The sequence below is a fragment of the Leptopilina boulardi genome, unplaced genomic scaffold, assembly GCF_019393585.1.
Source record: "Leptopilina boulardi isolate dan_hultmark-lab unplaced genomic scaffold, ZJU_Lbou_2.1 LbouV2_229, whole genome shotgun sequence".
NCBI lineage: Eukaryota > Metazoa > Arthropoda > Insecta > Hymenoptera > Figitidae > Leptopilina > Leptopilina boulardi.
This window is the reverse complement of record NW_026137784.1, coordinates 1,160,627-1,172,362: the sequence shown is the minus strand read 5'-3', so window position 1 is coordinate 1,172,362 and position 11,736 is coordinate 1,160,627. Positions and strand designations below refer to the sequence as shown.

The following is an 11,736-nucleotide window of genomic DNA, read 5'->3' as shown; positions in this document are numbered from 1 at the left end:
CGGGAACTTAAAAACAATTTTTTTTTATCTCCAAACAGTATATTAGATAAAAAAAATTAACTAACTATTTTTTATAATAAACTTTCAATTTGAACTATTTAATTATTTCAATTATTAATATTAAAAAGTGTGAAAAATTAAGGATTGATTATTTTTATTCTAGACGACTAGTTACAGCCCTGTTATTAGGCTTTAAATTTGCCGTTGAGTGTGTTTAATTTTGTTTTACATCATTTTCTCTCATAACACGTGCATTAAAGAATAAATAAAATTGTTTATTATTATAATAAAGAATCCTCATGAAATACCATTATCATGAAATGTGTTTTTTACATTGGCAATGATTATTTTCAAATATAATAAAGGAAAAAAAAAAAAAATGTTGAAAAAGTGAGGTTATGTGAGTTCAACATTATTTTTGAGAAAGATATGCGCGCGCAGGTGGCGCGATGTTGGTGCGTCAGAGAACCGTCATCTCTTGTGAAGGAAAAACGATGACTCCTGTCTGCTTCTGTCTGGACATTCGCCCGGGACAGATACATTGACACGAAGAAATAAAAGAAGTGCACCAGGACGTAAATCCTATGCAACCAGTCGTTGTTAAATCTTTTACATCGTTTCGACGAGAAGATAATACAGCATTCCGTGCTAGTGACACGGCAAAGGATTCATCATTTCCAGCCGGTGTTGCATTCCTTTCGCCGTTCGCTCGGGCGGGCGAACGCGAGTGTTCATTTATCTGGCAATAATTTAAAGCCGGAAATTATTATTTTTTCCAAATAGGACATGGTGGTGCGTGTGAGTGAAAACAAGGGTGGAAAAAGCCGTTCAAATCAATGTCGGCTTTTACTATTCAAATCAACATCACCATTCATTCTTTTCATCATTTTGATTACTCTAGTGAATTTATCATTATCTTCTGAAGGTGAGTTTTTTTAATTTACTTTTTTTTTGTTTACTTTAAAAAAAAAAACGCGACGTAATTTAAATTAATTTTTGCAATCGACTATAAATATTTATAGGGAACAAGCCAACCCACGCTTGAAAAATACTTGCTCTATTTTCAGATTGGTATTCTAGTGCACGGTGACAAAAATAACAAGTTTATGTTAATTAGAAAGTATGAAATGTCATTTATTTTTTTTTGATATGAAAGTTGCTTGTTTTTTTTTTTTTTGTTGGGAATATGTCATTAATTTTCTGTGTGATTGTTTTGTTTTGGTAGTGACGTTTGTGATGACACCTGTCATTTTTTTTTTCTGACATGTTTTATAAATGAAAATTTTTACGAAATTTTGAGGTTAATTCACTTTTGGGGATGTTGATTTTAAAATATTATTTCAACAACAACTATTGTTTGTTTTTATAAGGGGTAAATAATAATAAATAGAAAATGAATATCTGTGAAAAAATATATTGTTTTTCATTTAAATAGGGATGATTTTAATTATTAAATAGAGAAAATAATTTTTTTTTTTTTTTTATTTTACTTTATTTTATTATTTAAAGAAAACAATACATTTTCTATATCGTTGCATACAATTTCCATATAATTTAAATATAGAAGACATTTACAAACAGTATTTATAAGTTAAACTGTGTTACATATTGTGCTTGCTAAAAATTTGCGGGTCAATGAGTTTAATTGCCCCTTCGAGCTTTAGTTTCAAATTTAGCCTTCATCTGTGTGTATGTATGTGTATATTTAAGAATAAGCAAGAATTAAATTTTAATAATTAATTATTTATTCGCTTTTTAAAAATTTTCCATGTTCTAAAATTATAAATTATTTTCACTATTGAACTTCAATTAATTTTTGAGAATTTGTTGGTTTTGCAATTTTAAGAAAAATATTTGTTCAATAAAAAAATTACTTAAATAATTTTCTAAAGAAGATATATTATTTTTCTTTATTGTTATTTTATTTATTCAGAATAAATATAAGATGAAAATTGAATGATAAAATGATGATATTAGAGAGGGAATCAAAGGGACTTGAAACTTTTGATTGAATCGATAACATTAAAAAGAAATCCAGTTTTTTTTTCGTAAAGCACACAACAATGACAAAAAAAAAAAGAAGGAAAACATTGTTTTCAATTGAAATAAAATTTTTTTCAAAACTTTTTAATTGACAAAAAAAAATAATAACTTTGATTTTTGGGAGGGGGAGAGAAAAAAAAAAAAAACTTTCGAAACAAGAGTTTGGTGTATTTCTCTGGAATACAAAATGAATACTTGACGAAGGTAACATTTAATTTTGAAACTAGAACTTGAAAAGGCTCAACATGTGCTTCGAAGTTTGAAAACTTTATAGGGAACTTTGATAAAGGAAATTTCAAGACATCACATCTATTTAGAAAATTACGTAGACAAAGTTCGAAACTTTATGTGTCTAGAATTTCAAAATATATATGACGTTACAAATTTAAATTATCATTAGTGTTTAATTTTTTTTTTTTCGATAAAATTCAACGAACCGGAAAATGTTTTATAAAATTAATTTTCCTCAATGACTTTTATCTTAGATGATAAATATAATAAATCATGGAGAAAATATTAAGATTTTAAAATTGAAACTAAAAAAAAAAATTTTTTGTTTTTTTTATTGAAAATATCGTTTAAAAATTAAATTAAAATCTGGTTTTGTCTGATAGAAATTGATTTTTACTACTGAAACACGAAATTAAGAAGAATTTATAAAACTGATTTTTTTTTGGAAGAAAAGAAAAATTTATAAAACAAATTAAGAATATTTAATAATGATAATTTTTCATTTGTTAATTAATTCTTTTGAGATTGTTTTTTATACAAATTATTATTATTATTATTATTATTACTATTATTATTATTATTAGGTATTATTATTACAAAACTGATTTTTTTGGAAGAAAAGAAAAATTATAAAACAAATTAAGAATATTTATTATTGATAATTTTTCATTTGTTAATTAATTATAATTGCAGATTCTTTTGAGATTGTTTTTAATACAAATTATTTTTATTATTAGTATTAGGTATTATTATTATTTTTCATTTGTTAATTAATTAATTATGATTTCAGATTCTTTTGAGATGATTTTTTCGGTTAATGATTGTTTCCGAGTTATTTTTTCCTTTGCGATGGTAGATTAAAAAAAAAGGGAATGCGGATTTAAATGGAAATGAAAATGTGTCATATCTAGAGGGAGAAATTCTCAATTCTGGTCCAGCCATTCAGTGTTGCGTAGAGCGTTTCAAGCGAGGGTGGTCGATCGAAGGTACGGCTTTGTATCCACCCTCTCTTCTCTCTCTCTCTCTCACTCACTCACTCACTCACACAAACTCCTTTTCTCTCTTGTGTGCAGACGCTAGAAATCAGGCGTAGTAAATGTAGCAGAGGATTTCTTAGGTCAATCTTTTCCTTTGAAAAGTTGCAGGAGAATACAGATGTGGCTTTTTTGAGAAAAGGAAATGGTTTAATCAATACTGACGTGTTCTTGTTCTTTTATAAATGGAAAGAAAATTTTATTTCAAATGGATTTACTTAATAGTTGTTTACTTCATCTACGAATTTTGCTTTTTGAATTTTACCCCCCTTCTGTTTTTGTTTTTTTAGGGGGTAGGAGGCCTTTTTTTTCCAATAAAAAGTATTTTATTAATGATCGTTTTTGATCAATTTAAATACAAAATCATTTTGAGAAAAAAAAAAAAAACAATACGATTTTATTAATCCATTAAAAATGCTTTTATCATCCGTATTATTATACTATTGTTTTTCAATCATAGGTCAATGGATAATATATTTTACAAGAGTGATTCAAAATTGAATATCGGTTTTCATGAATAATTATTACCAAACGACTTGTTGACATATTATAGATGGACATATGACGTTTATATTTATCGATATAATTTCAATGACATTGACCATAAATGCTTTAATAAAAAAATTTTTTTTTTTACAGGTTTCTGATAAAAAAAATTAAATTTTATCTTTAGTGAAATGAACAATAATAATAATAATAATAATAATAATTGTAGTGAATAAATAATCGACAGTGAAATGAGAGAAATATTTCAGATATTTTGAGTTAAGTTGTAGAGCGTAATATCAATATGAGCAAAGCAAGTGAGTTCAAAGCAAACAATGGAGAACATGTCTAAAGCAAAGTGAGCTAATTGAACTGGAGAGGGTTTACATATATATATATAACATATACATCTGTATGTGAACCCACAGTTGCCTCAATGGAGTTTGTGATTCATTTATGTATTTCTGTATATCCACACATATATATTATCTAATACATGACATAATTAATACGCGGTATATTAGGAAAATATCGACACTTATTGAAAATCAACAAAAAAAAAAATTTTCCAAAATATTAAAATTTATTTCTATAAAGCAATTATATTTAAATCAATTTATTTATTTTATTTAATTTTTTTATGAATATTTTTAAACGATTTTTAAGATAAAATTAATTTGGTGGAAATTTGCATTTAAAATCAGAACCAGAAGCATATGAATGTTAATTACTTCCAACAGGTGCATTTATGAGCGATAATAAAAAGTAAAATACTGAAATGTCAAACTATTTCGGCCATTATATATATATATACTCTCGTAATTTATGAAATTGACCTTTTTAAGTAACTGTAAATTGATGTTCCAAGAAGCCAATAAATAGAATTCATTTTTCACGTCAATTAAATTATTAATCTATTTAATTTTTGTATTTAATATTTTATGGAGAATTTTTTTTTTAAGTAAAAAATTGACTAATAATTTTGTTACTATTTTTTTTTAATAATTTTTTTTAGTATTTAAAATAAAAAAAATAATTAAAATTGATAGAAATTTTCTTCATTCTAATTTGGAATTTAGAGAGGGTAATATAATTTCTATATATAATTATTTACCGTCGATGTGTGAATGACGAAATGGTGTTAATAATAATCGAAATTTTCAATTGAGAATTTAGCAATTATTGCGTAAGCCTCAATTGATATATAGAAACCATATATATGTATATATTCACAAATTATTATCCCAAATTAATTTCACAGAATATTTGAATTTACTAAATTTAAATTCTAATTAATTGGTTAATTAGTTAATTTTATTTAAAAATTGAAAAAAAATAGTTTTCTAAATTAAAAAGAAAAAAATAGTTAATTGAATTGATTTTCTATTTTTGTTACATGAATATTACAATTAATTTATATACACACAAAATCGATACTGTAACAATAACTATAAAATCGGAGAAGCAAATAATAAGTCTGCAAATTCTATATTTGTCTCATTTTATTATTGAAATACAAAACTGTCTCTGTATATATAAACTTCAGTGAAATCATTTTCTATCTACTCGTCTGATTGCATAATTATATTATTTAAATATCTTCGTTTTACGCTCTGGGGATATATATATAATAATTATTCCACGTATTATCAAATGAATTTATTGAAGATTATTATTGATATAATAATTTTTATTATTAATCATTATATGATACAATAATAACAAAATATTTAATTATGATAATAATTTTATTCCTTTTATTATTGTATTATTATTACCGCAATAACTATTATAAATATTTGGAAAATTTAAAACAAAAAAAAAAAAGTAAAAAGTATTTCGAGAAATATATATTATGTAAATGAAAAGAAATTTTTTCTAAGTTAAAAAAAAAATAGTATTTCCTGTTGCGTATAATAAATTTTTATTTTTCTTTATTAAAGACATAATGTAATTTGTATAAATATAAATTTCCTATTACGTTTTATAATACAAGATAATAATTATTAGTTAACTGCTTGCATTTTGCATATTAGAGGGAAAAATTAACTTTTGCTCGCTTGTTTATATCACAAATAGTTTAAATTACAAGCAAATGATTCGTGGGTAACGTTTAGTTATTATGGTTTCTCGATAAGCTTCGTTATTAACTAGACCTATATATATATATAATACCTATCAATTAAATACACTATATACATTGATGTTCATTTACATGCGCCAGACAAAAATAGAACAATATTTGAATACCGTTCATCTCAAAATAATTTTTTTTTTCCATAATAACAATTTATTAATTTTTTTTTATTTTATTTTATTTTAATTTATTTTATGAAGAAATAAATTTGTAAAAAAAAATTTCAATATTATATTTATAGCAGATGGGATTTTTTTTAATAATTTTATTTTTTATTGTTCACATATTTTTTTGAATTTTTTTGTGATAAAATTTTCAAAAATTGTTTTTCTGTTTTGAAAATATCGTCTATTTTCTTCTATTGTTTTTTTTTTAAATTAATTATCAAGCTTGACTAATTTAAATTACGTGAATTAATCATTTATATATATTCCGCCTAAAGCTAATCAATAGTGTGGGATGATTGTTCAAATCACTGAGAATATTATTTAATAAACTCGTGTATTATAAATTGAATGTGAATTTTGATATATCTCTAATTTTGACGGAAGTTGAATGAAACGTATAAATGTGAGAAATTTATAGAAAATAATTTTTTTTTCTGACAAATAAAATTTTATATAATTATAAAAATAATACAAATTATTTTATTAAATTTTATATTTAAATTAAATATTTTTTTAAATTATTTTATTATTCATTTAATAATTAATAAATTATTAAATGTGATTTTTATAGAAAATAAAAATTATTTTCAATGAATAATTAATTTGAGATTGAAAGTGTCTATGTTTCTTTATAAGTGTATGTATATAGAGGGTTGTTTTCAATGCACTCTCGTCTATATTATAAATAAACATAGCTTGAAACATAGTTGAAAGCTTTCAACATCCCTAAGTGACGAGCTGTTAGAATATTCAAAATGTTACTTTCGCTATATAGTTTGATGTGGTGAATGTTGGGAAAATTTAAATCAATTCTCAGCGTTTATTTGCATAAAACAATCTTTCGATACATGTGTTTGTGAATAATAATTATTGTCAATAGATAGCTATCCACAAATTATCAAATAAATTCAAATTTTTTCCCAGATTTAAAAAAAAAATTATTATTTATAATATATTTTTATTATAATATTAATTATTCAATAAATTAATTAATAATAAAAAGTTATTTTATTAATTTTTTTCTGGAAATTAATTTTCTAAAAATAATTATTAATTAAAAAATTAAATAATAAAATAATTTAAATTTTTTAAAAATAATTATTCATTTTAAAAAAATCAAATAACAAAATAATTTAATTTTTTTGGAAAAATAATTTTTTTAAAAAATCAAATTTTTTTTTACGCTGATATAAATAAGGTTATTTGGTATTTTATTGTTATAGTCAATTTTTTTATTCTAGTTCATGTATTAATACACTTCCATCTGGCACAAACTACAAATATAAATGAACTATGGTTTATAAGTTCTTTAACGTCGTTATTAATTAAACTCGAGGCGAAGGGTACCTTTTAGTTGACACAAAAAAATATTTTGCATTATAAACGACTTTATGATCTCATATATAACTTTTTACATATATTTATTCTATAGATGAAAAAAAAATTCTTTATGACCTTAAATCAGTTTCCATTTTTAATACATGGGGAAAAAAATAATACTTGAATTTTTAAATAATATTATAAATTTTTCTTTTTTATCTAATATATTTTTTTTTATAAAAATATTAAATTATTTTTTTCAAAATTTTTTTAATAAATTTTTTTTCAATTTCAGATTTAGGTGGATGTCCATTAAGACAATTTCGATGTGCGAACGAAAGATGCATACCAGTGTCTTGGGTCTGTGATAAAGTTGATGACTGTGGTGATAATTCTGATGAAGAATGCAAGGGTAAGTTTTTTTTTTTTTTTTTTTCATTTATCTTTTCTGGAGACGCAGTTCTTTTATAGTGAATATTAAAAAAAAATAATTTTCTTTTTTTCAAACATAAAATTAAAAAGTTTTTTTTGTTTTTTTCTAAAAATTTATTAAACTGTTTAATTAAAATAAACTAAATCAAACTTTATTAAATTATCGTAAAATAATGAAATTATCTCTAATTTTCATTATCCATAAAATATCTAAATGTTAAATATAATTTCATTTATCAGGGGAATATAAATTATGGAACTTTTTAATTATACAATGATTAAAGTTCTAATTTTCTAGACGAATAATAGGAAATTATGAAATTTTTTGACGTTAATATGAGGAAATGTTTATGATTATTATTTTGCTTGACTACGCATTTAATATATATTTAAAAAAAAAAAATAATTATCTCTCAAGAGTAATCTTGCAAAATGCTAATAAACTTTAATAAAGTCCACGGCTTTCTGAACTTCCTATAATACGATTCAAAAAAGAGAGATGAAAATTTATATATAATTTATCATATACCATTGTTATATAAAATTTTATTTTTATTGCAATTATAAATTTTAATTTCATCATGCTTGTTGGATTTTAACTTCTTATCAAAAAGTTTGAGAAACAAAAATTTTCTTGGTAACAAATAAAAAATTACTTTTTGTTTCAGTAAAAGGAAAATAGAAATTTTCCTCGTTTACCTTTTTTTCTTATCTTCAAATAAATATTAGAGGTTCAACTTCAATTAGATAAAAAACGATAGAATAAATTCCGAAAAAAAAAATGAATTGAAATTTATCAGATCTGTAAATTTTTTATTATGTACTCGATATATAATTTAGATTCTGATATTAAAATAAGAGAATTTTGATTAGGAAAAATCATAAAAGAAATTCACTCGATCAATTTAATGTTTATAGTCTTTCGCTCGCGCTTTGATCTTCTTTTTATTTTTATAGTCTCAAAAAAAAAGTTGTAAAATTTATGTTTCAAACTCTATCGATGGATAGTTTATGGAATATTACATTTACTTTCATAATATAAGTTGGATAAGTTCACTTTTTGCTCTGATGAAATTTTTTTTTCACAAAATAATATTTTTACTTATTTTTTTTTTTGGAATAATTTTTATTTAAAAAAAAATATTTTTTGCTATTTATTATTTTTTGTACTTATTTGCAATTATTATTATTATATTGTAGTGCAAAGCCTGTTTCTCTTGCATCATTCGCAGCTTTAGACGACTTGCGTGTAGGTTCCTTGACGCCGGATAATTATGGTGAAAGCCAAACCACATTTGTCGATCGAGACATGATGCCAACAAGTCACCCGGACGATTTAATTTACTCGATAATCGCAAAAAAAAAAAATATATTTGGATTTAAATTGTTTCAAAATTCAATGGAAATTTTTGAATTTCAAAAGAGAAAAATACAATGTTTTGAATTGGAAAAAAAAATGGGTCAATTGGTCATATAGGAAAAAATGGTTTATCTCTTTTGTTCAAAAAAAAAAAAATAAATAAAAATTGTTCGAAAAAGAAGTAACACAAAACAACCATGGGAAAATAAACATATAGAAGACGATTTCAACCCTTCTTCATTTTCTCTTTCGTAAAATGGATGAAGAAACTTATATTTTATTATATATATATATAAAAAAAAGTGTGAGGGAAAAATACTCAAAGTTTTCTTCGCAAGAAAATATCTCTAAAAATGAAAGACACAGTAACATTTTTTTTTTGTTTTTTTTTTTCTTATATTCTGAATCGAGCCCTGGGGTGCTGCCAACAAATATAATGAAGAAAGAAGTGAAAAGTCAGTTTTGATAAGGCCAAAAGGTTTTTGTGGAAAAAAGAATTTTTTTTTCTATGAAAAATTTCATTATATGAACAATTTTCTCTCAAGACAATTCTAATTAGAGTAGTCGAGGATTTTAGACGCTTCGCTATTTAGTTGCTTTTTATTTATTTTTCAATTTGAATGGAAAATGTTGAGGAAACTTGAAGCTAGAATTGTTTTTCGCAAGATGAGAAATGGCAAAATTATTTCAAAATTATTACCATTAATTCAAATTTTATTAAAATAATTAAATGTTGAAAATAAACATTTTTTTTTTATAAAAAAAAAAAAAAATTGAAGTTTTGAAAAAAAAGATGCTCATCATGTTAAATGACTTGTAAAAGAGACTTCGAAGAAACAAATTCACAGAAAGGGAATAAGAAAAAAAGAAAATAGACCAGAGGCGCAAACCACTTACTGAGGATTCGCCAAAGTCTCTTTTTTTCATTTAAAAAAAAAAAAAGAGATCTTGAGAATTCGTGTCTCTCAATTTCAAAAACAAAATTCGTCAAAAGATTTTGTGAGTCTTTTGAAAAAATTTGTTTTCATAAAAAATTATTTCCTTTTCAAAGATATAGTTTAAAAAACGCATATATTAATGAAATTTTTCCGCTTTTCAAATTATCGAAAAATTAAAAAGTTAAAAAAAGTTTTCTGTTTTTTCTCTCCTTTTTTGTTTGAACATATTAAAAAGGAACCGTGAAATTAATACCAAATGTTTTTCTGATTTAAAATTATTTCCTAGCCCTTCATTAGTGGAAATGAGCTTTCTCTCTTTTGAAAGAGAAGTACTTAATATTTACTTTAATTAAAAGAGGTAAAGAGGCGAGTTCATTAAAAAAAAAAAGAAGCTTTTTCCAAACTGTTTGAAACCCTTTTTTAATTTCTCTCTTTTTTTTTCTCACACGAAAGTGAAATTAATTCTTCAATTTTGTTTCAGATTTCTTTTTTTTTTTATTGAAAAATTGGATTTCGTTTTTTTTCGAACCTATTAAGATACAGAAAAATATTTTTTTTTTCCCGAAACTTGAAAATTACATCAGGAGGATTCTAGACAGTGTTATTTGTAATTACAGCTAATCCAATTATTGGAGTTTCGAGCAGTAAATACACACTTCAAAGAGCAGCAGTGAACGAAAGCTGCATTGCACCAATGGAGAGAAGTGCATCTTACCTAATCTGGTCTGATCCAATCTGATCCGATTGTGCTTTGCTTGGATGTCTGTTTCATTGTTACATACATTCTACGTATATAGGAAAACGAATTTTTATTTGTTTGTATCAAAAAAAAGAAGTATTACTTTTGGATTATTTTCAAAAAAAAAAAATTTTATCTTCTGTCACAAAAGGAAACATTTTTGACAGTATCTTTTTTGGAACTTGAATCCTTGAATCGACCAAGTTTTGCAAAATCCCTATTCCCATTGGGTATAGAAGAGAGGAAATTCGAGTTTTCGATTCTTTGATCCTTGGAAAATCTCCTGGGAAATTCGAAACGAGACTTAGTTTTTTTTTTTTTCGCTAATGTCGAAATTAAATGAAACGTTAGGTAAATCATTATTCTTGATTTTTTAGTAAATTTCAATTTTTGTCATATTTTTCTAATTCTTATTTTATTTTTTCTTTTATAGGTATGATTTTTTTTTGGGAGTATATTAAATTTGCATAAATCTTTATTGGAAAATTAGTTGGAATTTCATAGAGGAATTGAACAATTTTCTTTTGAATTGGAATAAATCTTTTTTTCAAAGTGGAAGTCAGCATTTAGAGAGAGAGAGAGAGAATCGAACGAAAGGAAATGGTTTTAGCCAGAATCGCAGCTGGTGACAAAGTATAACCACCGAACTTTGTCCGCATTGTGACCCAGTGAGAAATAGTGTTTTATGAGAGAAAAGGATTGCTAAAATGAAAATTTGGAATAATTGTCCCTTCAAAATTGAATTCATTTTCTTCTTCTTTTTTTTTACATCTTAGGATCAATTTTCGAATATTCGAACACACACTTGTTGGGGGGAAAAAAAAATCAAGTTTACTGAAATTTGCTCTT

General features: G+C 23.9%; 1 protein-coding gene across 6 annotated transcripts in view; it reads left to right on the top strand.

Moving 5' to 3' along the window:
- Window positions 1–393: 393 nt before the first annotated feature.
- LOC127280010 (low-density lipoprotein receptor-like) overlaps window positions 394–11,736 on the top strand; it is a 25,727-nt gene continuing 14,384 nt past the window's right edge. For 2 of the 6 annotated variants that reach the window (XM_051302698.1, XM_051302697.1), the window contains exons 1-2: window positions 398–925; window positions 7,714–7,830. In XM_051302698.1, the coding sequence (XP_051158655.1) occupies window positions 787–925; window positions 7,714–7,830 (256 nt within the window). In that variant the 5' untranslated portion in view covers window positions 398–786. Of the gene's footprint in view, window positions 926–7,713; window positions 7,831–11,736 lie in introns of all 6 variants that reach the window. The other 4 variants (XM_051302695.1, XM_051302693.1, XM_051302694.1 and 1 more) reach the window with 4 other exon arrangements.